Genomic DNA, 26,569 nt, shown 5'->3' on the forward strand with positions numbered 1-26,569 from the left:
GTATAATACTTCAGGAGAAAAAATGGTCTTTCAATGAAATAGAGGACTTTCAAATTTTCCTGATGAAAAGACCAGAGCTGGAAAGAAAATTTGACTTTCTAACACAAGAATGAAGAGAACCATGAAAAGGTGAACAGCAAAGAGAAGTCATAAGGGACTTACTAAAGTTGAACTGTTTACATTCCTACATGGAAAGACAACATTTGTAACTCTTGAAACATTTCAGTACCTGGGTACTGGGTGGGAGCACACACACACACACATGCACACACGCACACATACATAGAGACAGAGTGCACAGAGTGAATTGAAGAGGATGGGATCATATCTTAAAAAAAAAATGAAATCAAGCAGTGAGAGAGAAATATTGGGAGGAGAAAGGGAGAAGTTATATGGGGCAAATTATCTCTCATAAAAGAGGCAAGCAAAAGACTTATTAGTGGTGGGATAAAGAGGGGAGGCAAGAGAAAAACATGAGGTCTACTCTCATCACATTCCACGAAAGGAAAGAATAAAATGCACACTCATTTTGATAGGAAAACCTATCTCATAATACAGGAGAGTGGGAGACAGGGGCACAAGCAGGGTGGGGGGAGGATAGAGGGGAGGGCATGGAGAGGAGAATGCAATACGAGGTCGACACTCATGGGGAGGGAAAGGACCATAAGAAAATAGAAGTAATGGGGAACAGGATAGGATGGAGGGAAATATAGTTAGTCCTATACAACACAACTAGTATGGAAATCATTTGCAAAACTAAACAGATATGGCCTATATTGAATTGCCTGTCTTCCAAGGGGAAGGGGTGGAGAGGGAGGGAGCTAAAGAAGTTGGAACTCAAAGTGTTAGGAGCAAAAGTAATGTTCTTACCACTGGGTAACAAGAAATACAGGTTAAGGGGTCAAGAAAGCTATCTGGCCCTACAGGACAAAAGAGAAGATGGAGACAAGGGCAGGGAGGGAGGATAGAGGAGAGAGCAGATAGGTCACAGGGGCAATTAGAAAGCTTGGGTCTGGGGGGGGGAGGGGATGAAAGGGGAGAAAATTTGTAACCCAAAATTGTGTGAAAATAAATGTTAAAAGTTAAATTAAAAAAAAAAATAAAAGCAATCTTTGATTACCAAGATGATCTAAGGAACAAAGAGAAATATCTAATAGCAAAAGCCATTCCCCAACTGATGAGTGACCAAAGGATATGAGCAAATAGTTTTCAAAAGAATTACAGACTCTCAACAACCATGTTAGAGAGTGCTCCAAATCACTAATAATTAGTGAAATGAAAATCTAAACAATTCTGAAGTTTTTTTTTTACACCCAGAAAATTGGCTAAAATGATAGAAGATGATGATATAATCAATGTTAGAGAAGCTGTGAAAAAACTTATAAGTAAGCTAATGTATTGTTGATAGAGTTCTAAACTAGTCTAACCATTCTAGAAAGCAATGTGGAATTTTTCATCAATCAAACATTTATTAAGTGCCTACTCTGAGCCAGAGGGTAAGGATGCAAATACGTTAAATGAAATAATCCTTCTTTGCAAGGAGCTTTCATCCTAATGGGAAAAGAAAGTAACTAAAATGTCCATACTCAGTTCCCACTGCTAGGCATGTACCCAGAAAGACAGATCCAGTACACCTCAAAATATTTGTAGCAGCAAAGAATAGGCAACAGTATAATTGCTCATAGATTGGGGTTTTGAAGAAATTACTTTGATGAATAAAAGGCTAATACAGAGTGAAGTAAGTGGATCCTGTAAAACAATATATGGAATGACTTCAACTTTGAATGGAAACACCACTACCACCAGCAAAAAAGAGAAAAATGAAACTACATTCTGTGTAATTACCTTCTTGACAGAGGGAAAGGACTATGGATGTAGAATACTGCATATATTGTCAGATTGGATTGATGTATTTAGCTTTTCTGAACTACATTTTTCCCCTCTTTTTTATTCTTTGTTATAAGGAGTGGTTCTCTGCTTGGGGAAGGAGATATGTTGAGAAATTAAGATGATATAAAAGATATCAATAAAAGTGTTGTGGAATTTAAAAAAAAACTCTCCATAAAGTATACTCTGATTAACCAGCGTTCAAACCACTCACCGCTGTTAAGCATCCAAAACCATCAAGAAGCTAGAAGTCCTAATTATTTTCAGCAATATAAGTGATCCCAGAGAACTCATGATGAAAAATGCTATACTCCAGAGAAAGCACTGATGGCATGTGAATACAGAATGAAGCATACAATTTTTTCACTTTCTCTTTCTTCTTCCTTTCCTTTTTTACTTTAATTTTTCTTCATTCCTTCTTTCTTCCTTCTTTCTTTCCTTTGAGCATTCTTCTATGAAATGAGTAATATGGAAATGTTTTCCATGATTGCACATGTATAACCTGTATCAGATTGCTTACAGTCTCAGAAGAGGGGAGGAGTGGAATTTGGAACTAAAAAAAAAGAATGTTTAAAATTTGTTTTTACATGTAATTGAGGAAAAATAAAATATTATAGATTAGTAGTTACTGATATTGTATTCATCATCTTTTTTCTTTTAATAATAAGGTCATATACGTTTACATATATAATCATATATCACTTATTCCCTCTCACCTTCCCCTCTTCCCCTCCATTGTAAAAGCTTTCTTGCTTCTTTTATGTGAGATGATTTACTATATTCTACCTCTTCTTTTCTCTTTCTCCCAGTACATTCCTCTCAACAATTAATTTTCTTTTTCTTTTCCCTTCATAATCAATTCATCCTGTGCCCTCTGTCTATATGTGTGTATGCATGCATGCATGCATGTATGTGTATATACATGCAAACACATGGGTATATACATATATCTACATATGTGTGTGTGTGTATTCCCTCCAACTACCATAATACTGAGAAAGGTCTCATGAGTTACAAATATCATTTTTCCATGTAGCAATGTAAATAGTTAAGAAGTCCCTTATAGTTTCTCTTTCCTGTTTACCTTTTCATGCTTCTCTTGATTCTTGTATTTGAATTTTCTATTTTTTATTTTTCTATTTCTAAAATTCTGTTTCTAAATTTCTAAAATGAGATTTTCTATTCAACTCTGATCTTTCAACAAGAATGCTTGGAAGTCCTCTATTTCATTGAATATCCATTTTTTCCCCCTGAAGGATTATACTCAGTTTTGCTGGGTAGGTGATTCTTAGTTTTAATCTTATCTCCTTTGACCTCTGGAATAACATATTCCAAGCCCTTCTATCCCTTAGTGTAGAAGCTGCTAAATCTTGTGTTATCCTGATTGTGTCTCCACAGTACTTGAAATTGTTTCTTTCTGGCTGCTTGTAATATTTTATCCTTGATCTGGGAGCTCTGGAATTTGGCTGCAATATTCCTAGGAGTTTTCCTTTTGGGATCCCTTTTAGAATATTCTTTCAAGATTCTTTCCATTTCTATTTTACCTTCTGGTTCTAGAATATCAGGGCAGTTTTCCTTGATAATTTCTTGAAAGATGATGTCTAAGCTCTATTTTTGATCATGGCTTTTAGGTAGTCTAATAATTTTTAAATTCTTTCTCTTGAATCCATTTTCCAAGTCAGTTGTTTTTCAAATGAGATATTTCACATTGTCTTTTTTTTTATTCTTTTGGTTTTGTTTTATAATTTCTTGATTTTTCATAAAGTCATTAGCTTCCATTTGCTCTATTCTAATTTTTAAGGAATTATTTTCTTCAGTGAGCTTTTGGACATTCTTTTCCATTTGGCCCATTCTGCTTTTTAAGGAACTCTTGTCCTCATTGGTTTTTTGGACTTCTTTTGCCATTTGGGTTAGTCTAATTTTAAAGGTGTTATTTTCTTCATCATTTTTGGGGGCTCTCCTTTCGTAAACTGTTGACATGTTTTTCATGATTTTCTTGCATTATTCTCATTTCTCTTCCCAATTTTTCCTCCATTTCTCTTACTTGATTTTCAAAATCCTTTTTGAGCTTTTCCATGGCCTGAGACCAATTCATGTTTTTCTTGGAAGCTTTGGTTGCAGGAACTTTGATTTTGTTGTCTTTTTCTGGTTGTATATTTTGATCTTCCTCCTTACCAAGGATGTAAGAAAATACCTATTTACTGAGAAAGTAAAATTCCATAGTCTGATTTTTTTCCCCTGATTGCTCATTTTTCCAGCCAATTACTTGACTTTTGAGCTCTTTGTTAAGTGAAGGACTCCAGAAGCAGCCGCCCTGGGGTCAAGGCTGGAAGTGGGACTGGGGTTAGGGCTGGGGGTAGGGCTGCAGCTAGGGCTGGACCATGCTCATTTCTCATCTAGGTGAAAGATCTTTCCCACTGACCTTCAAAGCTGTCTTTGGTGTTTGTGGGTTGAGAAGTCTGGAAACTGCTACAATTGCCAGTGATTTAGTCCCCTAAGGCCTGTTCCAGCCAGGAGCTTTTGCTGGCATGGTCCACGTGGGACTGTGTTCCACTCCCAGTCTGGTGTGATAGACCCTTCCCATTGATCTTCTAGATTGTCTTAGACTGGAAATTTACCTGTCTGTCATTTTGTGACTTCTGTTGCTCTAGAAACTGTTTAGAGTCATTTTTTACTGTTTTTTGAGAGTTTAGGGGGAGAGCCCAAGCAGGTTCCTGCTTCTACTCTGCCTTCTTGGCTCTGCCCTCCTAGCTTTATCTTTAAATATTCTTAGAATAACTTTGCTTAGTTGGTTCCCTTGCCAAGTTTTCTTTAAATTCTTTTGTCCCTTTTACTGTTTCTTGCTGTTTTATAAGGTAAAGCTGCTTATAATCTACTACCTCTCTCCATAAGATTTTATAAATAAGTTTATATTCTGAAATATCCTTACCTTTGGCTACCATACATCACCATGAAAGAAAAAAAAACTTATTAAATACTTACTATGCGCTAAGCACTGAGGATAAAAATAGAAAAGCAAGACAATCCCTACTCCCAAAGAGCTCACATTCTAATAGAGACTATACTTATAGAGGAGATGGAAAGGCCCAGTGGTCCTGAAGATGCAATACCAAAATGTGGTAGTCTATCTTCTTTAATCTTATTTTCATTTATAAAACCACATCCATTTCTGATATTGAACCATTTGATGGTGATAAAAACTTTGGTGGCAAGAATATGTTTTTTTCAAGATCTTTAGTAGCTATGGCTACTGAGAAAGTATACTGTATAGGCAGTTGCTATGTTCCATCTCCATGGGGGAGACCTGTACCTTCCAAAAACAATAGGTATAGATGCCAGGCTGATAGCAGGGCGGGCAATCTAGAGGGAATTTTGGGGCTTTTTCCTGCCCATCTTTGGCAGATGGTGAGCAGTTGATAGTAGTGATGGTGGCAGGGATAGCAAAGTGATCTGGGAACCAATGCTCGGTCTGAAGAGACCCAGAAGTAGAGGGGGAATGGTTTGACATGCTTAGCACATGCTTCTTGTCACTCAGGTGACTTGCTGCTTCAGTTGGGTTCACATCCCTGCCTCAGCAGTAGCAAGTGATCAACACTGCAGTTGGTGAACATTTGGTGTTAGTGGTAATGACAGTGGCAGGCCCCTTCTTAATGGAACTTGCTCTTCTGGACGTTGACTGTCAACAAGTCTGGTGTTCTGGATGTCCATGCTATTTCTGAGGCTCACATTCTCATAGTCCTGAACAGACTCTGCTGAGGTCTAAGAAGAGTCAGTGATGGAAATGACTTGACCTTCCTGGTATATGCCACTTCCTTTCTCTCCCTCAAAGTCACTTATTCCTTCCAATAGGTCAGATGTGTATTAAGGCAGGGGTTTGGAGTTATTTTTGGATATTTTGGTCTCCTTAATGTGAAAACTTATTTACAACTATTAAACTTTTGTGTGAAATTATCATAGTCATATTCTACCATCTGCCCAAGCCATCTTATCTTCAGCCTTTCCACTGCACTGCTTTCCCTCCACTGCTGGTACCCTCTGGACTAAACTTCCAGAAACTACATCCCTAGTCACAAGAAAAGTTAAATCAACTCAACTTTGAAACTCCAGGCCTGAAGCTAAACTGTCTTGATTAGTGAGTGTGAATGTGCAAATTCACCAACTGGTTTTATCTAGCCAAATTAGTTTCAAACCACCCATTAGCCACCGCAGCATGTGTCTCCTCCATTGCCCCTACCCACATGCTCCTTTTCTACTTTCCACTTTCCCCTTCTGGGCACAATGATCAAATCAATAGCATTGTTTATGGGAAGTTCTTGAAAGTTGACTTTCCTACAGATCATTGAAATCCCTGCAACTCTCCAGGCAAAACTTCCTTCACTGACCAACACTGTCATATATGTATTGTTTTCCAGAAGCAAATATAAGCCTCTTGAGGACAAAACTGTCTACCTTTGTACTTTTATCCCTGCTGCTTAGTACTATTCCTGACACATGGAAAGCACTTAATAAATGCTTTTCATTCATGTTTCGGTGTCAGTAGCTTTTTTAAATTGATCAGGTAAGAATTGTATGAATTGCATGTCATATTTTTTCTTATTATCATTCTGGCTTTCTACTGATTTTTATCTTTACCCTAACAATTCAGTAGTCTACATAGACATTTTGTAATCACATTAGCAACAAATTAGAAACAAGTTGTTTCCTGTCTTTTCCAAGTTTTAATCCATTTTATTTTTGGCAATGTTATTCAATATTTGCTATATCCAGCATTTCCAATAGTTTTCTCAAAAAAAGTATTCATGATATATAAACTGTTGTGAAGCTTCTGTATAGCCTATGGGCCTTTAGCCTCTTGTATCCCTAACTCCTGAACCATATCTTCCAATGTGCAAAAGCATATTGCCGTCCTCATCCATTTCTACCTTCGCACTGAAGGCACCAAAGTACCAAAGAAAATGTTGCTTAAATTTGGAGGAACCTTGTCATGTTCTTTCAAAATTTCTGTACCTTTTCTTCTTTTTCTACAACAGATTTTGATGTATAGTCTGCAAATATTTTCATGGTGATCTTTCTGCAGATATTTATCATGAGCCCTGCAATGCAAGATGACCAGATGGGTATAGAAAGTTGTGTTTCTTTAACAATAAAACAAATGACAAATGACTCCTTTGTATGGAGGAATGTGTGAGCCATCCTTCCATTTAGCTGGAACTTCCTCCTTCTTTTGGTTCCATTTATATCCAAAATGTTAAGATTGATATCACCCCGTTCCTCCAGTAGAATGTGCACTCATTGGGTCCTGAACAAGAATCTCACATTTAGAGCATCAACAGCTACATTAATACCATAGGTAATCTAAACATTCATCCTTAACATCTCCTGCCTCTTTTTCTGTCACTGTCACTGTCTCTGTCACTGTCATGACAGAAGCAGAAGAGGGACAAAGAACCAAGGGCTAGGTTGTATTTCCTTTTCTTTTCAAGAGTTTCAGTGGTAAAAGAATTCATTACCTTGTTGCCAGCCTCCTGGAGCTGAACCTTTCCATACTTAACTAGGCTAGTCCTTGGAAAAACAGACCCATCCTGTTGCCAGGGCTGAACTGGAGCCCTTTCTAAGTTGGTAGAAATTTCTAGAGCTTGTGCTCCATGAGCATAGCCTTCAGAGACCCAGGGTCATCTTCCCGTCACAATGAAGCACTGACAGAATTTCTCAATAGTAGAACATCAAAAGTGCCAGTGAATCCGAGTCACTTGGTGGGTGCAAGAGAGCAATTGCCTATTCGAGTAATACCCTAAGCTTAAGAGGTGGCATAAGAGGTATCATTGAGGAAATAAACGTAGAGTAAGGATTAGAAAAGAAGGTGGATGGACCTTTTATGAAACAGGAGTGAGAGATAACATGTGAACTCTATGAAATCTTTTAAAGCTAATGAGTTGCTAAGCTCCTTTCACTTTACATTAACTCACAGAGTTAAGATTCCTCTGAAACTCTCCATTTTATTATTTCTTATGACACAATAATATTTCATTGCATTCATTTAGCATAATTTTTGCCATTCCTTAATAGGTAGGCAACCCCTTAGCCTCTAGTTATAGGTTACTATGAAAGGAGCTGCTATAAATATGTTTGCATATATGGCTCCTGTGACTCTCTGATCACTTTGTGGTTAGTACATTACTCATAAGCCCCCATAATTATGTTCCCCACTTATTATCAGGTAGTAGTCTTAATTTCCTTTTAGTAAATGTATTTACCACGATGGTATAGAGAAGACAGTAGGTTAAAAATGTTCCCTCAAACTCTCTCAGCCCCCAATTCCTCAGCCTCCAAAATCCCGTGACCTTTCACTCCACCTCAACCATAGGAATTATCACACATGGATCTCACCATTACCCACAAGTGATCTACCACCATGCTTTGTCCTCACCATACCCCAGCTGCCTTCTCCCTCCACCCCTGCAAGTCCTCTTCTCCCATTGGTGAGTTCATCCTGAAACTTCCTTTTTGAGGAAGAGCCTAAAATCAGTCATCCTTCATTTTCCCCATTTTCACCTCCCCCATTAGAATATAAGCTCTCTGAAAGCAAAGACTAGCTTTCTTTTTTGCTTATATTTGTATCCCTAGCATTTAGAATGGTTTCTGTAAATGCTTAATAACTACTTAAGTATTTACTTAAATAAATGGTTAAAAAATACTTATTCATTTGACTTGACTTCCGTTTCTTGCTTAGAAACTGTGATATTCCCCTATTTTACGATAACTTCCTATCATTCCAACTCCCTCTATGCCTCATACCAATAAACCTATTTTTTATCTTCATCAAGCTCCCCAGGCTCTCCACCCCTTACTACTTTCTCAGGTAATTACCCCTGTTCTGACTTCACTTTCTTCCCTAACCAGATTCATCCCAATAGTTAGGCATTTCAACTTTACATTGTCCTCTGATCTTGAATCCCTTGTCTCCTTGTCCTGTTACCACTCATCTGCCAAAACACAGCTGTGGATTACTTCTACCATCTGCCTTCTCCATTTCTTTTCATGAGCCACTGAATGCTACTTAGGGAAATCTCACAACTATGCTGACTGCGACATTACAAATTCATGTTATCTAACCTCAACAGAGCCCTGACTGCAACAAGGAAGTCTTTTTACTCATCTTAATTGATTTCTTATTTCATTGCCCTCAAGAGCTACTTCAAAACTTGCCTTCCCATTCTCCACTGTCTCTCTGCTGAGGCCCTTGCCTCTTAACTGAGAAATTTAAGAACATTTGATTTGAGCTTCCTCTCTTTCCATTTCCTTTTTCCTGGTCTCTGAGAAAGAAATGGCCCTTTATGCCAGACCAGTCCCTCTACATGTTCACATCCCTCCTGTCTTCTCTAGTAGATCACATCATTAATCATATGCCTTCTCTAATCTTCATCCTCTCTCTGTCTACCAGTTACTTCTTTACTGCCTTCAAAAATGCCCAAGTCTCCCCTATACTTAAAATACTTTTGGCAAAATAGATTTGGCAATGCCCTAGAATGACTCTCTTATATCTCTTCTCCTTTTCTCAGCCAAATTCCTTGCAAAAAGCTATTTTCACTTGTTGCCTCTACTTCCTCTCCTCTCATTCACTCAACTCTTTGAGATTGGACTTAATGAGTTCATCACTCAACTGAAACTGCCTTCTCCAAAAATGTCTTTATTGTCAAATCTGATGGTCTTCTCTCTGTTCTAATCCTTCTTGACCTGCCTGCTGCATTTGCCATGGTTGACCAACCACTCCTCCTGGATACTTTTCTTTCTGGGTTTTTGTGGCACCTGTCTGTCTGTTATTCTACCTATCTGACCACTCCTCATTCTCTTTTGCTTACTAGCTTATCAGCCATATTATACCCCCTAAGTATAGGTGCTCCCAAGGTTCTGTCCAAGGCCTTTTCCTCTCTCCCTCCCTCCCGCACTCTCTCTCTCTCTTTCTCTCATCATCATCATCATCATCATTATCATCGCTATACAGATAACTCCCAGATCTACATATCAAGCTCCAATCTCTCCTCACATCTTTAGTATGTGAGGGTCTTTCTGTGTTTGGGTGCTATAGACACCACTTACCACCAATTGCCTATCAAATATTTTATTCTGAATGTCTAGGAAACACCTCAAAATCTAACATGATCAAAACTTAACTCATATTTCTATCCAAACCCTCTCCATTTTCAAAGTTCCCTATCTCTGTCATAGGCACCCACATTTATAACCTAGGGATTATCTTAAACTGCTTGTTCTTTGTTAACCAATCAGTCATCAGATCTTACCCTTTCTGTCTTCATAACCTCTCATACCCAAGGCTTTATCTCTACTCATACAGTTACTACCTGAATTCAGACCCTCATCACCTCTTGCTGCTATTATTATAACATCCTTCTACGTAGTCCATCCTACACACTGCTGGTAAAGTCATTTTTGTTAAATTGTATATGACTGTGCAGGTTCTATCAGTTCTAGTGTCTTCATATTGTCTCTAAGTTACTATACATGTGTCCAACTTTTAAAAGCCTATGCTACCCAGAGCCAACGTATCTTTCCAAGACTATTGGACATTATTTCTCCTCCCATTTCTGTGATCTAGCCAGACTGTGCTCTCTATTTCTCATATGTGGTACTTTGTATCCCATCACATTGCTTTTTCACTGGCCATTTCCATGCCTGGAATGTACTATCTCCTCCCATTTACCCCTTAGAGTCCCTCACTTCCTTTAAGATGCAGCTCAAACACCATTTTCTGCAAAAAACCCTACCTGATCCTCCCAATGCTAGTGCCCTCCTTCTTTACCAAACCACTAGAAAAGGAGATGTCAGTTTTAAACATACTCTCCTTGAAGGAAAAAGCAGCTACTGAGAGGCAGAAATAGAAGAGTGTGTCAGAATACTATGGTAAATGGTGAAGTGGTGTCTACCGCACCCAAACACAGAACGACCTTGAAGACTTCAGGACACAAGTATTTGGCGTATTGAGTTAGAAATTTTCGTGTGTAGACATGGGATTTTCTTTTCAGCAGGGACTTTTAATTAATCTGAAAATGTCTTGTTATGAAGTGCTTTTCTGAAAGGACAAATTTGGAACAACATGATGAGCCTGACTGAGGCTCATTTGTTTCTGAGTTTTCATTAGGATGGCCTTTGTTGATGATCCCCAGTATGTGGCCAATAGCTCCATTGTGACTAATGAAGGTCCTTTCCTCTGTCTCCCTATCCAGGTCCCTTGAATTATATATATTGTCAAGTCAGTATGCAAGATTTTAGCTACAATCCATTATTTGGGAGTTGATGAGACTTCTCAATGGCTGTTTCCAAACACAAGAAAGGGATGCCTGTGAAACATGCTGAGGAGAACCCTGATGATAGATTGTTTTTCCCCAAATGTAAATCCACTCTCTTTCTAGTCCATTTTGTGACTTCTCTTCTGGACACAGGACTTTCTCCAGCTTTAGTTAGAATATTTGCATTCATGTAAAACCTCAGAGTTATTCCTGATTGCAGACCATGCTAGGAAGAAATGTAATAGCTGCTCCTAGGCAGTAGCCTGCTCTGAACATAGGGTCTGGGCTGATTAATGAGAGCTTTCCTCTCATCAGTTAGAACATGAAAACAAATTGCTTGCATGGTCAGAATGAGAAAGGCTTAACCCTGACTAATGAGACTCTTCCTGCCTGGAGGAAAATGGCCCCCCATCTTCTTAATAACATTTACATGACATTACTTTTTGCCTAGCTCCTACAAATTATTGCTGTGTTGACACTGGCACACTGAGAATAATTGTTCCAAACACTATAAAGAGGGTTCAGCTGGTCTTTTTCCCTAGGAGAAGCATCTTAAAATTGAATCTTTGCTTGAGTAGGGTGATTACACACTTTGTGGTCCTATCCCTCCCTCTGTTTTCTGGCAGCCTTTCTGACCTAAGAACAATCCCTTTTCCTCAATAGAAGGATTTATTTTTCCTTTTATGAGATTACTATCCCACCCATCAACCAATTACAACCTCTAGAATCTTCCTTTGTAACAAAGAAATAGTTTAGCAAACCAACGCATTGGCCATATCTGATAATGTAGGCATCATTCAGTACCTATAATCCATCTCCCGTCTACTAAGGGGAGGGAGATGTGCTTTACTGCTGGTCTTCTGAAGTCAAGAATCTCTGTGCTGATCAGAATGCAGTTGTTTTTCAGTGTTTTGAGAAGAGTCATTCTTTGAAGTTATTCTAACCCAGGAAGAAAAAGGTAACTAGAAATTGGGAAAGAAAAGCTAAGCCATTTGACTGGTCCACTGTAAAGAAAGACTTGAGAGCTGGGTCAACTCTATGACAGCAAATGCTTGAGATTTTCTTCTCTTCCTGCAGAGGACAACTGTCAGATAATCTCTTGTTGAAGGGATTGGCTACAACACAGTAATGATATGGAATGCTCTGGAAGTGGAGGCAGCAATGCACAGTGGAAAGAGTGCTTTAATCCGTAGTCCTAGATTTAAATCCCTATTCTGCCAATGGGACTTTGTGCAAGTCCCCTTGGTGACTTTGGGCATATCACACAATCTCTCTGACTTTTATTTCCTCCCATATATAAAGAAGGACTTGTACTACATGACTTCTATGGCCGCTTCCAGTGTTATGACCCTGCGCCCAGAGCCAGGCACTCAGTGCCCTAGGTCTCATGAAGCCTGGACTCACTCACACAGTCACTTACTCCTACAGTATCAGGCAGGAGACCAATTTAACAATGTGTTTTTTCTTCTCCCTAGAACTGATGTCTGCCCATGAGCTTGAAAAGAAGGAATTGGAAGACAGTTTTGAAAAACTGCGGTTGTCACTCCAGGTTAATACTTTCATTATCTACTTACTGCTGCTGGGGAAGCATCAGCACCATTACCATCATCAAACACTAAGTGAGCATCCACAGGAGATAGGGCACAGTGCTAGGCAAAGAAGATACAAAGAGACGTAAGCCCCTTCCTTTCAAGGAAACTGTATCCTACTCGAAAAAATCGAATGGGTAGTAGACAAATGGAATCAAATGTAGCATATGCTAAATGCCGAGTAGAATAAGCAGTATGTATGAGGAGCATTCAGAGGAACACATGATATCTGAATGTTAAAGTGAAGAAGGCATAATGAAAATACTGAACAATTTGGGGTTGTCTACAGGAGTGATGGAAAAGGAGAAGTGTGGCCAGGTTAATTTAGAGGAGTAAGTAGGAGTTCAATTGTGAAAGACCCTGAATGACAAAGCTAAAAAATGCTGACCTTATCCTGTTGGCAGGAGTCATTGACTGTATAGAAGGAACAAAAGTGATATTTCTGTATAGTGTAGAATGGACTGAACAGGAGAGATCAGAGGCAGAGAATTAGCTAGGACACTACTGCACTAGGCTTGAACTGGCCCAGGTGGTAGCAGTGGTAAAGGATTTGGAATCAAAAGAGCTAAGTTCAAATCCAGGCCCAGCTGACTTAATAGCAATGTAACCTGGACCTTATTTTCTTTACTTGTAAAATAAAGCCGTTAAAACATGGGTGGGGGGCCCGGCTGCCCGGTCCCCTTCTCCCACTACCCGGCCTGTAGTCCCCCGTCGCTGCCACCATGCTGCCCACCACACTGCTCCGCCGCTGCGGCCTCCGCCTGCTGCGCCAAGCCCGGCTCCCGGCCCCTCCGGCCCACGCCTACGCCGAGGCCGCCGCCGCCGTCCCCGGCTGGATGTCCTTCACCTTCGCCTCCCCGACGCAGGTGTATTTCAACGAGGCCAACGTGAAGCAGGTGGATGTCCCAACCCTGAGTGGAGCCTTTGGGATCCTCGTTGCCCACGTCCCCACCCTGCAGGTGCTGAAGCCTGGTGTGGTGACTGTGTATGCTGAGGATGGCACCACCACCAAGTAGTTTGTTAGCAGTGGTTCTGTCACGGTGAATACTGATTCCTCAGTGCAGCTGCTGGCGGAAGAAGCCGTGGCTCTGGACATGTTGGACCTGGTGGCTGCCAGATCCAACCTGGAAAAGGCACACTCAGACCTGTCAGGGGCAACAGACGAGGCAGCCCGGGCTGAGGTTCAGATCCGGATAGAAGCCAACGAAGCTATCGTGAAAGCGCTGGAATCATGAGCTGGGGAACCGAACCCTTGGAGTCATCCAGAGATGGTGTGACCGTTCTGCTCCATGGCAATCACCCTGAGCTGAGGAGACCAGGACATAGCCAGGAAGGAAGAGGATACCTATCCCTCAATCCCCCTTCCTGCCTACCCCCCTGCCCTCCACCCCCAGATTAAAAACCACAAGACTTTTGGACTTTAAAAAAAAAAAAAAAAACATGGGTGGGAAACCTGCAGCCTTGAGGCTACATGTGGCCCTCTAGGTCCTCAAGTACAACCTTTTGACTGAAGACAAACTGAAAAACCTGCATCCTCAAGGCCTCAGGTTTCTCACCCTCTGCTAATCCTTTTCTTAAAAAAAAATTAAAATTCAGCATCTGACACTGACTAGCTCTGGGTGTGGCCCTGGGTAAAGTCACTTAACCTCTGTCTCCCTCAGTTTCCTCTTCTATAAAATAGAGACAGTAACAACACACACTGCACAAGGTTGTTATGAAAATCAGATGAGATAATATTTGTAAGTGCTCAGCACAGTTCCTGGCACAGTTCTATTGCTGTTCAGTTGTTACAGTCATGGCCAAGTCTTTGGGGTTTTCTTGCCAAAGACACTAGAGTAATTTGCCATTTCTTCCTCCAGCTCATTTTACAGATGAGGAAATTGAGGCAAACAGGGTGAAGTGACTTGCCCAGAGTCACACAGATAGTAAGTGTCTGAGGAGGGATTTGAACTCAGGAAGATGAGTCTTTCTGACTCTAGACCCTGGCACATAGTTGGGTCTATATAAGTGTTAGCTAACTATTATTATTATTAAGTATGGGAAGCTGAGTAAGAACAAGTTTATTTATAAAGTGTGTGACTCTAGACAAGTCACTTAGCCTCTCTAGGGCCCAACAAATTTTCTGTGACTCCTCTAAGTTTTCTGATCTGCATCAGTGGAAGTCATATTAAAACCAGGAATTCCCTACATAAATAAATTAGGACTCCATGTTCTCCCTTTCTCCCCCATCCCACCAAAAAAAGGTATACCCTAGTCTTAGAATTGTATTTCTACTATAACCATAATGCATAGACAGCATTTTCTCCTTTTTCTCCACACAAATGTGGTATGATGAAAATAATGCTAATAACTTTGGATTCACAAGAGACCTGGAGTCATAGGATCAGAGAGTAAGAGCTGGAGGGGGCCGCCTCTACCTCAGCCCCTTACTTTTCAAATTAATGGGACTTACCTAAGGCCACACAAATATTTAGCCTCAGGAGCAGGATTTGAACCTAGGAACTCTGACTTGAGAGCTCATTGACTTTCCATCCTGCCAGAGTTCAGATACTATCTCCTAGCAGACTTGCAAGTTACTTAACCTATCCGAGTCTCAGTTTCCTCATCTATAAAATGGAAATAATACCTGAAGTACCCACCTCACCTAGCTGTTATAAAAATCTTATGAAATAATGTGTGCCAAGCAAATTGCAGAGCCTCAATGCACTATAAATGACAGCTATTATTATAAAATTATTATTAGAAAATAAGTAACTTATTTTTCACTATTGATTTTCATTGGTGAAAAAAAAATTATGTTGGCTGTCCTGGGATAAATGCAGGATCATGGAAACACAATTAGCTTCATCAGCCATCAGATATGCTGAGACTGACAAATCCTAAAATGAGAAGCTACTCCAGCAAATTGCCTACTGATTCTCCTTCTGATTCCATAATGTGTACCTACAGTAAACTGTTCAGTTTGAAGATTATCTTGAGAAAATGAATTAATCCCATACTGCTCCCCTCCTCCCCCCTCTAACACTCCTCTGGTCAGTCTTAGCCCTCAGGGAACACAGACTAGTTTAAATACTAACTCAAGTGGGACTTTGATTAGGAAGATGAATCTGTTGTCTGACAACCAGCTAACCAGCACATCAAAACACAAAACAGAAATTATTTTGCTTTAGCTTATAACACCTGACTTTTTCCATTAGGGCAAAAAAATTGGAAATTGCCTGTATTTTCATTTTAAAATCTGTCAACATTGGACTTCACTTAAATTGCCCGCTCAGAATTGGAGATTATTTTTTGTGAAATTCAGTAACCACTTGTTGAATACCTACTGTGCTCAAGGCACTGCCATAGGTACTAAGAAAGATACCAAGTTTGGATAAGGCATTTTGTGTGCCCTCCTTCAGTCTCATCAAGCAGACCCTGAAAGTAGTAGCAAGGACCATGGCTTCCCCCAATCCCTGGAGTAAAGGGACCTGGAGTAACCTGGTAACTAGATGGGCAAGTTCACACACTTGTTTTCTTCACTGGCTCAGAAGACCCCTGTAGAGGGGCCACTGGAGGCCATTCTGTCCTACTGATACTTTGGCAACTTCCTAGATATGGGCTAGAAAATAGGGTAGTAGGTAGAAAGATCCCATCCTAATGTCTCAGGTGAAGCATGTGATGAGCCTTTGAGGAAAAATACTCTTCCTTTGTCTACCCTGAATAAGTCTAATGCTGGAGCCACATGAAGAGAACAGGCAGTTTTATAGTCGTATTTGAGAAGGTAGCAGTGTGATAATATATGTGCGCTTCGGGGCCCAGCCACAGTTGCCATGGGTTTTGATTTACATTTCCTAGTTCAGGTGTGCAGTAAAATCCCGTTGACAATAATATTGCCCTAAAAAATGTGTTTGCGTTTGCATTGAATACCCTTGTGGGACTTTTATTGTGGAAAATGAAATGGAATTGATGGAAGGAAACAAGAAAATAAGACATGGTGTGTCTGCTGGGGCTAGGATGCCTGTGCTATTGGGTGTCTCATTTTTCTGGGCCTAGAGGGCATCTGGCACACCAAGAAAGGTCACTATACCTCACTCAACTGTTTTCTGAAGCAAGAGCAGAGGTAACCCTGAAACAGGCAGAGCTATTTTTAGACACAAGATCTCTTGTGTTCTGAACAGCAAGACCCTCTCTCTGCTCATCAGTGGTACCAAGAGAATTAATGGGAACACCTCTGGCCCTTTATTTTTAAAGTCCTGTAACAGGATAGTTAGGGCTGAGCACAAGTTTTAAGTGAATGGCTAAGCTAAAGGAGGGAAGATGCCATCTCACCCCTTTCCAAGAGTCTGCAGCAGCCCTGATGCTGTGTAGGAACTTAACCTTCCAGAGGTGTAGTCGATAGAGTGCCAGACCTGGAGTGAGGAAGACCTGAATTCAAATTCATCCTCAGATGCTTATTATTTGTGTGACCCTGGGCAGGTCACTTAACCCTGTTTGCTTTAGTTTCCTCAACTATAAAAATGAGCTGAAGAAGGAAATAGCAAGCCACTCCAGCATCATTGCCAAGAAATCCCAAATGGGGTCACAAAATGGTCAGTCACAACTGAAACAGCTGAACAACAACATTCCTGACCCTCAATTTCCCCACCTATACGATGGCCTAGGTGTCCTCTGAGGTCCTATAATCCTAAGTACTGTGATATCTCAGGAGGAGAGTCAGCCTGGGAATTATACAATCTGGTTTGGGATCCAGGTCCCCATGCTTGGTATCAATCCATACTGGGCCTCAGACAATAAAGTTCACTACTCTGAGTTTCAGTTTGATCATTGGTGAAATGGGAACAGTAACAACTCTCGTGCTCCCCACTTTACAGAGAAGTTGTGGGGGGGAAGCCTTGTGAACAATGCAGTTCAGCCTCCACATGGACTACTTTAATTCGAAGGTGGCGGGGTACAGTGGATAGCGTGTTGGACCAGGAAAGATGAGCTGGTTGGACATTTTTCTTCATGTGCTTATTTGCCATGTGAATCTAGGAAATCCACTGAACCTCAGTGAACCTCAGTTTCTTCTGTATAATGGGCATGTATATGTATAGTATGTATGATGTATAATAACTGTAGCTATTTCCCTGAGAGATCATGAGGATCAAATGAGGGAATATCTGTAGTTTGACAGAGCCTTCCATTGCTGTCTAAATGTGAGGTCTTTGTAATTAGTGTTGTTGTGTTATTGCAATTATTCCAGCAATCATGTGGTCATCAGGACAGTTGGGCATGAATTTCCCCAGACACTGAAGGTTTTCCCACAGTGCAATGAGTCTCCAGTCAAGGTTCTCTTATATCCCTCTCTGACGGACTTTAAAATGAGGATGAATTCTCAAATTGCCTCACAGCTGGGGTGTAGCCAGACCGTGTGTGCAAGGTGTCTCCTTCTGTGAGGCTACAAAGGTGGAGACCAATGCCTCCCATATTAGACGCTGGGCGGTTCCTCAGACTTCAGGCTGGTGGTGTCCTCTGCTCCCTACTTAGAGTACTATGCTGCTGAGTCACAGAGATTGTACTTGGCCCCATGAAGAGCAAATTTCAGTACCTGCAATGTTTGTTGCAGTCCTTGGGTACATGGCACTGTTGTAGTTATCTTCTCAGACTGGATACCTCTGTTTGGGAAGAAAGACTTCCCACAGATTCTCTCTTTAACCCTCAGAAAAGGGCATGGAAGAGACAGATGTTTTCTGGACTCTGTTTTTGTAATATGAATAATAATCATGATGGAGGCTCATATTTCTGTAAAGTTTGTAAAGCACTTTGCATAGATGACCTTATTTAATACAGCAAAAGGAAGGTACTCTTATCCCATTTTACAGATGAGAAAACTGAAGCTGAGAAAAGCTAAGTGGATTGTTCAGAATCACCTAGCTAGCAGTGTCTGTGGTAGGATCTGAACCCAGATCTGCTTGAGGCAGCACAGTAAGATTCTGGCTCCAGAATTGAATGACCTCAGTTCAGATCCTGCCCTTTGGCCCTTACTACCTTGAGCAAATCCTTTAAAGCCTCTGGGCCTCAGTTTTGTCATAGATAAAATGAGGAAATTGGACTATATGACCTCTGACATCCCTTGAAGTGCTAGATCTGTGAGGCCAAGCCCAGAGCTCTATCCACAGTGCCACCTAGTTTCATACAAAGAAACTGAAACTCATACTGGCTGAGTGACTTGCCTAGAGCCGCTCAACTTGTGCCTGAACTAGTAACTGGACCCAGAAACCCTTCTTCACTCCAAGCCCAGCACTTAATTGTCTCCACCTCTCAGAACTGACTGAACTGCCTCAGAATAAAAGACATTGGTGTGATGTACAACACTTCACTGAACACACAACCCTTCTCTTACAAAAATAATCCCAGTGTTAAGTAAGCACACATACACACAGTATCCTTTGTTCCCAGAAGATCCACCACCGACACTTGGGTTTTCTTTGCACATCTCTAACTGGCTGCCTCCATTATACTGTCTTTGACCCATGGCCCTATCCACAGAGCCCCAGCTGATCTTTTCCCACCTATTCTCTCTTGTTCTTGCTTATCTGTGAATTGCAGGACCAGGTGGACACCCTCACGTTCCAGAGCCATTCTCTCCGGGACCGAGCTAAACGATTCGAGGAGGCTCTAAGAAGAAACACTGAGGAGCAACTGGAGGTAATCTGCAGCCTTCTAATGCCTAGACTTTATTGGAGATCCCCCTGGGCAGCGGAAGGGCAAATTTTGGTTCTTTTTCTCCCAGGTTGGTCCTGTCTCCCATCTTCTGGGAGCCCTTATTTTCACTATAGACAAAGACTGAGTTGAATCCTTGTAAAAGTAACTGCTAGTCCTGCCAGTCCCAGTTCTCTGAACATGTCTCTGTCTGTGGTGACACTTGGCAGCTGTGGCTCTGTCTCTATGTCAGCCTTGACACAGTCTACCTCCTTACCCATCGAGCGCCATTAAGCTTCTGTAACAATCAGAGAGTGTCTGGGGATCTGTTTATGCAGCTCCCACATAGCGTGGGTGTACCAATGCCTCTATGCCCCTCCCCACCCACTTCTGACTGAGGGTGGGACAAGGAAGCCGCACTTGATCAATGTGCAGGTAAGTTTGGGGTCACTTTGTTAGAAAATCAGGAAATTTTTCTTGCATTGCATTTTTTAAATGGCTCTTCTTCTTGAAACTTTCTCTGTTACTATCTAATTTCATAATCATGGTTTCTTCATCTAGGTCAGGTAGCACCTTTGTGATGATGACTTTCCTGCTGTGTGCTGATTAAGCATTAAAAGCAAGGGATGGTTTTTATTGCATTCATTCTGTGTGCTTTATTATCAGCAGGGAGGTAAACTACACATCTCTTTGGGCATGATGCTATTTGAGATGGTCTCTGAACTTTTCTTTGTAGGATCATCCATTCATTTGATGAGCATTTACTGAGGGCCTTCTATGAGCCAGGCATTGTACTAGGTGCTGGGGAAACAGAGACAAAAGGGAGATTTGATTCTTTTAAAATTTTTAATTGCATTTTGTTTTTTTCCAATTATGTATAAAGATAATTTTTAACATTCATGTTTTTAAAATTTTTGAGTTCCAAATTTTTCTCCCTCTCTCCATCTCTCCCCGCCATCCCTAAAGTGGTAACTGATTTGATATAGGTTATATATGTCTTGCTTCCTTTTAGTGAGACAAAATAAGTAAACAAAAAAGTATTCGAAATATTTACAATGCAATCCATCATCATCAAGCATTTCTTAAACAGCTACTGCGTGCAAGGCACAGTGTTGCGTCCTGGAGATACAAAGACCAGAATGCAATGGTCCTTGCCCTCAAGTGTCAGCAAGTAAGCATTTATTAGGCTTTTATTGTGTACCTGGCACTGTCCTAAGCCTGAGGGTACTGAGAAAGACAAAAATCCAGATCCCTGTCCTTGAGTAACTCATTTTCCAATGAAGAAGGTAGCACACAAACAACTATGTTCTTAATAAGATAAGTGCAGAGTAACCAGGAGGTGAGGTCCAAAGGAAGGACTGGAATAGGAGCTTACCAAATAGGGGCTGAGTTGGGGTAATCACTGGGGCCAAAATATTCAGAGTATGTACAAAGTACAAGGTAAGGGGAAAGGGTAGAAAAGGAGGCTAGCAGGATCAGGAACAATCCCATGGAGAAAGTCTTGTTTGAGCTGAGCTTTGAAGAAAGTTGGGGGCTTCTAGGCTGAGAGGTGAGGAGGGAATGCATTACAGGCATAAGGGAAAGTTTGTGCAAAGGCATGGAGATGGGAGAGGAGAAGTCATATAGCAGCAGCTACAAGAAGGCCAGTTTGGCTGAATCACAGAGCGTATGAAGGAAAGTAATGTATAATAAGCCTAGAAAAGTATGTTGGAGCCCAGTTGCAAAGGCCTTAAATGCCATATAGTGGAGCTTATATTTTGTCCTGAAGGTTATCCTAGAGGTAATAAGGAGCCACAGGAGATGCTTGAACAAGGAAGTGGCATAGACCTGTGCTTTCAGAATATGACTTGGGCAGCTCTGTGAAGGATGGGTTGGAGAGGGAAGAGACTTAAGGAAGGGAAGCCAACTGGGAGGCTATTACAATGGTCTACATGAAAGGTGATGAGGGCCTGAAGAAGGGTGTTGGCTGTTTGAGCAGGGACAAGGATGCATGAATGAATGCAAGGATGTTGTGGATTGTGCAAGACCTAATAACTGACTGGATATGAGGAATGAGAGAGACTGGAGAGTTGAGAATGATGCTGAGGTTGGCAGCCTGAGTAATTTGAAAGCTCTGGTGCCCTCAGTGCGCAAAAGATCAAAAGAAGTGTCCAGGGCAGGGAGGCACAAGAAACCGAGGAGGTCAGGAAAGGCAGCACCTGAGCCAGGCTTCAAAGGCAGATAGGGGTTTATTGGAGGAAGGTCATAACTGAAGCTGCCCACAGTGTTTAGCTCCCCTCACAGGTCTCTTTTCTTATGCTAATTTGCACAAGGAAATATTCGTTCTATTTGATGTCAAGTTCAGAATTTTTTTGAAAAAAGAAAGCACATAGATTGTGCAAAAACACATGTGGTTTAGAGGAAGCAGCAGGTGTCAGATTAGTCTGTCTGGGATCTGGAACATGGGAAGGAGAGCAATAGAATTAGATCACATTTCTGTCAATAGAACAAGGAGGCTAAAAAGCACCTGTCCCTTCAAAGGCAGCCTTTCACATAAATAGAGCTTAAAGCAGTGGCTATCAAGTCATGTCCAGCAAGACAAAACAAGCAGCCTCAGAGCAAAGGATTGGCCACTGAAGAAGTTCCCTAAGTCACATTATCTACACATTCTGTTTCAAAAGAGTTGCTTCTTGAATTTTTAAGTCATTTATAAAACCAAAACATTTCCTCCCTGGTTACTAGTGCCCTCCCTTGCTCCCACAGCAGAAATTATTTCACATTTACATGTCTGAGAAGGGCAGCATGATGCTTTAGGTAATGGCAAGAGAGAAAGCCTCAGAACAAGGAAAGTCTGGGTTCCAGGCCTTCCTGACTCTGTGATCCTGGACAAGCAACTAGCCTCTCTGTGCTCTGGACCAGAGGAGGCAAACACTCCCAGCAACACTTCCTGAGAATGGCAGAACTGGATTAAAATGCAATTGGGAACTATTTAACAAAGTAAATAAAGACAGAATAAAACCTAGATAGCATTACATTTTAGAACTGAGTCATTATGGAGTATCATGGACCCTGATGTACAGATTGGTGGACCCCCATTTCTATTTGAGTTTAACACTGCTATTCCAGGTAGTGCTGTGATTCAGTAAATCTCAGAGAAGGTGCCAGCTAAAAAAGTGCATAGACTTTTCTCACCTGGGAATTTGCCCAGACCAATGAAATTGCAGATCTTGTCCCTCTTCCTTACTTTTCTGTGTATGCGTTGTTTCCCTACCATTACAGGGTAGTGATTCCTTCATGCCCATCTTTGTGCCCCAGTACTTAGCACAGTGCTTTGCACATAGTAGGCATTTGATAAATGCTTGTTGGATGGAGAAATGAACGAATGGACAAAATAACTTCTGTTGGCCATACAGTTGCTTGGAAGGCAACATGGTGAAATAGAAAGCATGCTAGACTTGGAGTTCAGAAGATCCGAGTTCAAATCCTGTATCTGACACCTACTAACTGGGTGACCATTGGCAAGTCACCTAATGTCTCTGGGCCTTCCCATCCTCATCTGTGGAAGGAGGGAGTCAGACTTGTTTGCCTCTAGGGTTCCTACCAGCCTCAAATCTATGATGCTGTGACTGACTTTTTGTCTTCTGTTTCCAACAGAGCAGGAAGCATTTGCCTTAAGATTTTCCAAAGGGGAGAGTTCAGGAATACATACAGCACTTCTTCTGGATCTCTGTGCCCACACAGATAGACTGGAGTAGCTTAGTTAATGCATATCTGACCTTGAAGCCAAGAATGCCTGGGTTCAAGCCCCATCTCTGATATATACTGGCTCTGTGACACTGGGCAAAAAGTGTCCAACATGTGGTCAGCAGTGTTCCAGGAACCATATTAAAATTCAATCATGAAATATTTAAAAAAATAAATAAAAATACGATAAAACATAAATAGCATTCCTTTTTAAAACTGATATTCAGGCCACAGGAATCCTTCTGTGTGGGTCAGTGGCCATTATTTATTTCAGTTTGACACCACTGCCCTAGACAATCTCTAGAACTATGAGAACATGCCAACCTACATTGGTAGAGGTAGTTTCTTCGCTCAGGGATTCCCTCTCCCACTGAACTCATGAGTCTAGTCCCTATGGGAAATCTTACTGGGAAGGGCTAGGATTTGCCAATGCTCAATCCATTTTCTAAGAACCGTAACAATGATGCTGATGCTTTTCCTGGCTTCTATAGGTGGCACTTGCCCCCTACCAACACTTGGAAGAAGACATGAACAGTCTGAAGCAAGTCCTCGAGATGAAGAATCAGCAAATCCATCAACAGGAAAAGAAGATTATCGAGCTGGAAAAGCTGGTCAGTTCTTCCCTGTAGCTGAGAGAGCCTGCGTCATTCTGTTTTCTGTGATCACCATTAAGATCATCATGGGGCGGAGTTAGGCAAAAAATTCTGGATGGGGCACCATCCTAAGTAAATTAAGTGGCCACGTTTCTATAGTGCTTTTCAGCTCTCAAGATCTTGCAATTTGAAAATCACCTTCACAAATGCAGAGCAGGGGACACATGGTCACACCTGCGTTTGGTGGGGGGATGGGGCAGGGTGTAAGCTCCATGTGAGTAACATGATGGGGCAGCCACCAAAGTCAATGCACTCTTGGGTTGCATTGAGAAGGGCATAGCTTCTAGGAGTAGGGAATCACTGACCCTGTTGACTTTGGCCTTATCAGACTTCCTAGGAAGCATTGCTTTCAGTTCTAGCCAACCTGGATAAGAAGGACATTGATAAGCTACAGTGTCCAGAGGAAGGCCTGAATAGTGAAGGCCCTTGAGTCTGCCATAGAAGGATTAGTGGAAGAAACTGGGATTTTTTTTAACCTTGAAAAGGAAAAACTGAGGGGAAGATGAGAGTGTGAGATGACAGATGTCTTCAGGTACCTCAAGGGGAAAAGAGATTAAGTTTGTTCTGTGTGTGCAACCAAGGGCAGAACCAGGAGTGACTGGGAGAAATTTACAGAGACAAATGTAAGCCTAATGTCAGAGGAAGGGAAGGGAATAAGTGTCTTTTACAAATATCTCATTTGATCCTCAGATAACCCCATAAAGTAGGGATATTATTATCCCCATTTTATAGTTGAGGAGACTGAGACAAACAAAGGTCAGATGACATGTCCATGGTCACACAGCTCATAAGAGTCAAGGGCTGGCTTTGAGCTCAGATCTTCCTGGCTTCAGCTCTCTCCACTGCACCACTAGCTGCCTCCTAGGAAAAACTTTCTAATGATTCAGGTTACCCAAAGGTGAGCCACTTTTGAAAGTCTGCACCTATCTCCCACCTTTGAAGACCTTAGACCTTCAAGACATGATGTTAGAAATTTGAGAGGGGGTGTTGTGCTCCACACAGCTAGGTGGAGCAGTGAAGAGGGCCCTGGTCCTGGAGTTGGGAGGACCTGAGTTCAAATCTAGCCTCAGACACTTACTAGCTGTGTGACCCTGGGCAAGTCACTTAACCCTGTTGGCCTCAGTTTCCTCCTCTGTAAAATGAACTCGAGAAAGAAATGACAAACTACCCCAGGATCTTTGCCAAGAAAACCCCAAATAGAGTCATGAAGAATTGGACACAACTGAACCAATTGGACAATAACAAAGGGCTAGATGACCACTGAGGTCCTTTCCAACTTTCAGTTTTTCCTTTAGTGATTGTGAAGCCAGGGATCTTAGAAGACATCTTGTCTATGGAGAAAACTGGTGGTTTCTGTTAAAAACCAGCTTGATTAAGTACAAACTCCATTACTCTCCTTGGGTACCAGATGGGGTGGCAGTCACCTGCCGCCATCCACAGGAAGCTTCCCTTCCCCAAACTGCCCGTTTCTTTAAATCTTGCTTTTTCCACTTCAGTGTAGTTTCCTCCACATTGCCATGCTTCATGAATAGTCCGCAGCTTAGCTGTCCCATGGGCAAACCTTGCCCAATTCCAAAGCCTGTAGAGGCTGTCTCCCTAGGAGGACTTGGAGCCTATGGTTTCCAACTTTTTTTTTATGGGCTGCTCTCACAGGAGACCTGCTAGACATAAAACCAGGAAAGGATAAGGAAGTCATAAACATGGAAGCAAGTTGGCCAAGTACCTTTAAATAATCATGGGGAGTTCCTTGACTACAATTCTGAGCCACAGCAGAAATGGTTAACTCATTTCTGTGGAGGAGGAGAGATGTGATTGACAAGGGCAAAGACTCACAGTCTCCTCCCCAGTGGTACCACAGACATGTCCGGTGGACGGTGTTGAGTAAGTTGACAGAAGCATACACTTGGAGGTTTTTGAGTTTGTTTGGGGATTTGTTTTGGCTGCTGTAACAGCCTGTTCCCTGTAAATAACCCTCTCACTCTAGTGTCTCAATGCAGCCTATATGCTTCCTTGGGTGGGGGGGAGTGTGATGTGAATCTTTATTTAGCTACCTTACTGACAAGCATCTCTAGCTTCTCTCTTAACTAATTATCCCAGGAGCCTCTCCTAGCAGAAAGGGGTCCTGGAACCTTAGGCAGAGTCACCTATTAGTCAGCTAGGTAATGCCTAAAGTCTGGAAGACCTAAATTCAAATCCAGCCTCATACAATTACTAGTCATGTGACACTGAGCCAGTCACCTGCCATCTGCCTCCATCTCCTCAACTGTAAAAACTGTTAAAAAAAAAAAAATAAAGAGTACCTATCTTGCCAGATTGTTGTAAAGATCAAATGAGATAATATTTATGTAAATATTTAACACAGTGCCTGGCACAAAGTAGGTATAATAAATAATAAATTAATGCTTGATCTCTATGCCAAGCCCTTTGACTCTGATTCTTAAGCCATTTCTTATAGAAAAGGGACATTTTTAATATACAAGCAATATTAATAAAGAGTTTTTCAGTCCTTTGAGAAAATAATTGTTTTTGACATAGGGAATAAGAATTAATAACTTGGATCCATAGATGTTACTTGCCTATTGTGTATACATTACCACTCATTACTACCTCTGAATATGTGATATTCCTAGTTGGCCCCTTTTTTTATTTGCGTGACATAGTATTTCAAAGGTAGGCTTAGTTTAAAAAGGACTTGTATCCATCATTTTATCTTCACAATAAATCTGTGAAGAAGGTAATCCCATTATTA

General features: G+C 41.3%; 1 protein-coding gene and 1 pseudogene across 3 annotated transcripts in view; both read left to right on the top strand.

Annotated features, from left to right (window-relative positions):
• MTUS2 (microtubule associated scaffold protein 2) overlaps positions 1-26,569 on the top strand; it is a 729,368-nt gene that overhangs the window by 692,792 nt on the left and 10,007 nt on the right. For all 3 annotated transcript variants that reach the window (XM_072611825.1, XM_072611824.1, XM_072611826.1), the window contains 3 exons: positions 12,668-12,741; positions 19,352-19,450; positions 23,659-23,778. In XM_072611825.1, coding sequence (XP_072467926.1) covers positions 12,668-12,741; positions 19,352-19,450; positions 23,659-23,778 — 293 coding nt within the window. The remainder of the gene's footprint in view (positions 1-12,667; positions 12,742-19,351; positions 19,451-23,658; positions 23,779-26,569) is intronic.
• Positions 12,783-14,225, top strand: LOC140505642 (ATP synthase subunit delta, mitochondrial pseudogene; annotated as a pseudogene).

The sequence above is a fragment of the Notamacropus eugenii genome, chromosome 5, assembly GCF_028372415.1.
Source record: "Notamacropus eugenii isolate mMacEug1 chromosome 5, mMacEug1.pri_v2, whole genome shotgun sequence".
Taxonomy (NCBI): Eukaryota; Metazoa; Chordata; class Mammalia; order Diprotodontia; family Macropodidae; genus Notamacropus; species Notamacropus eugenii.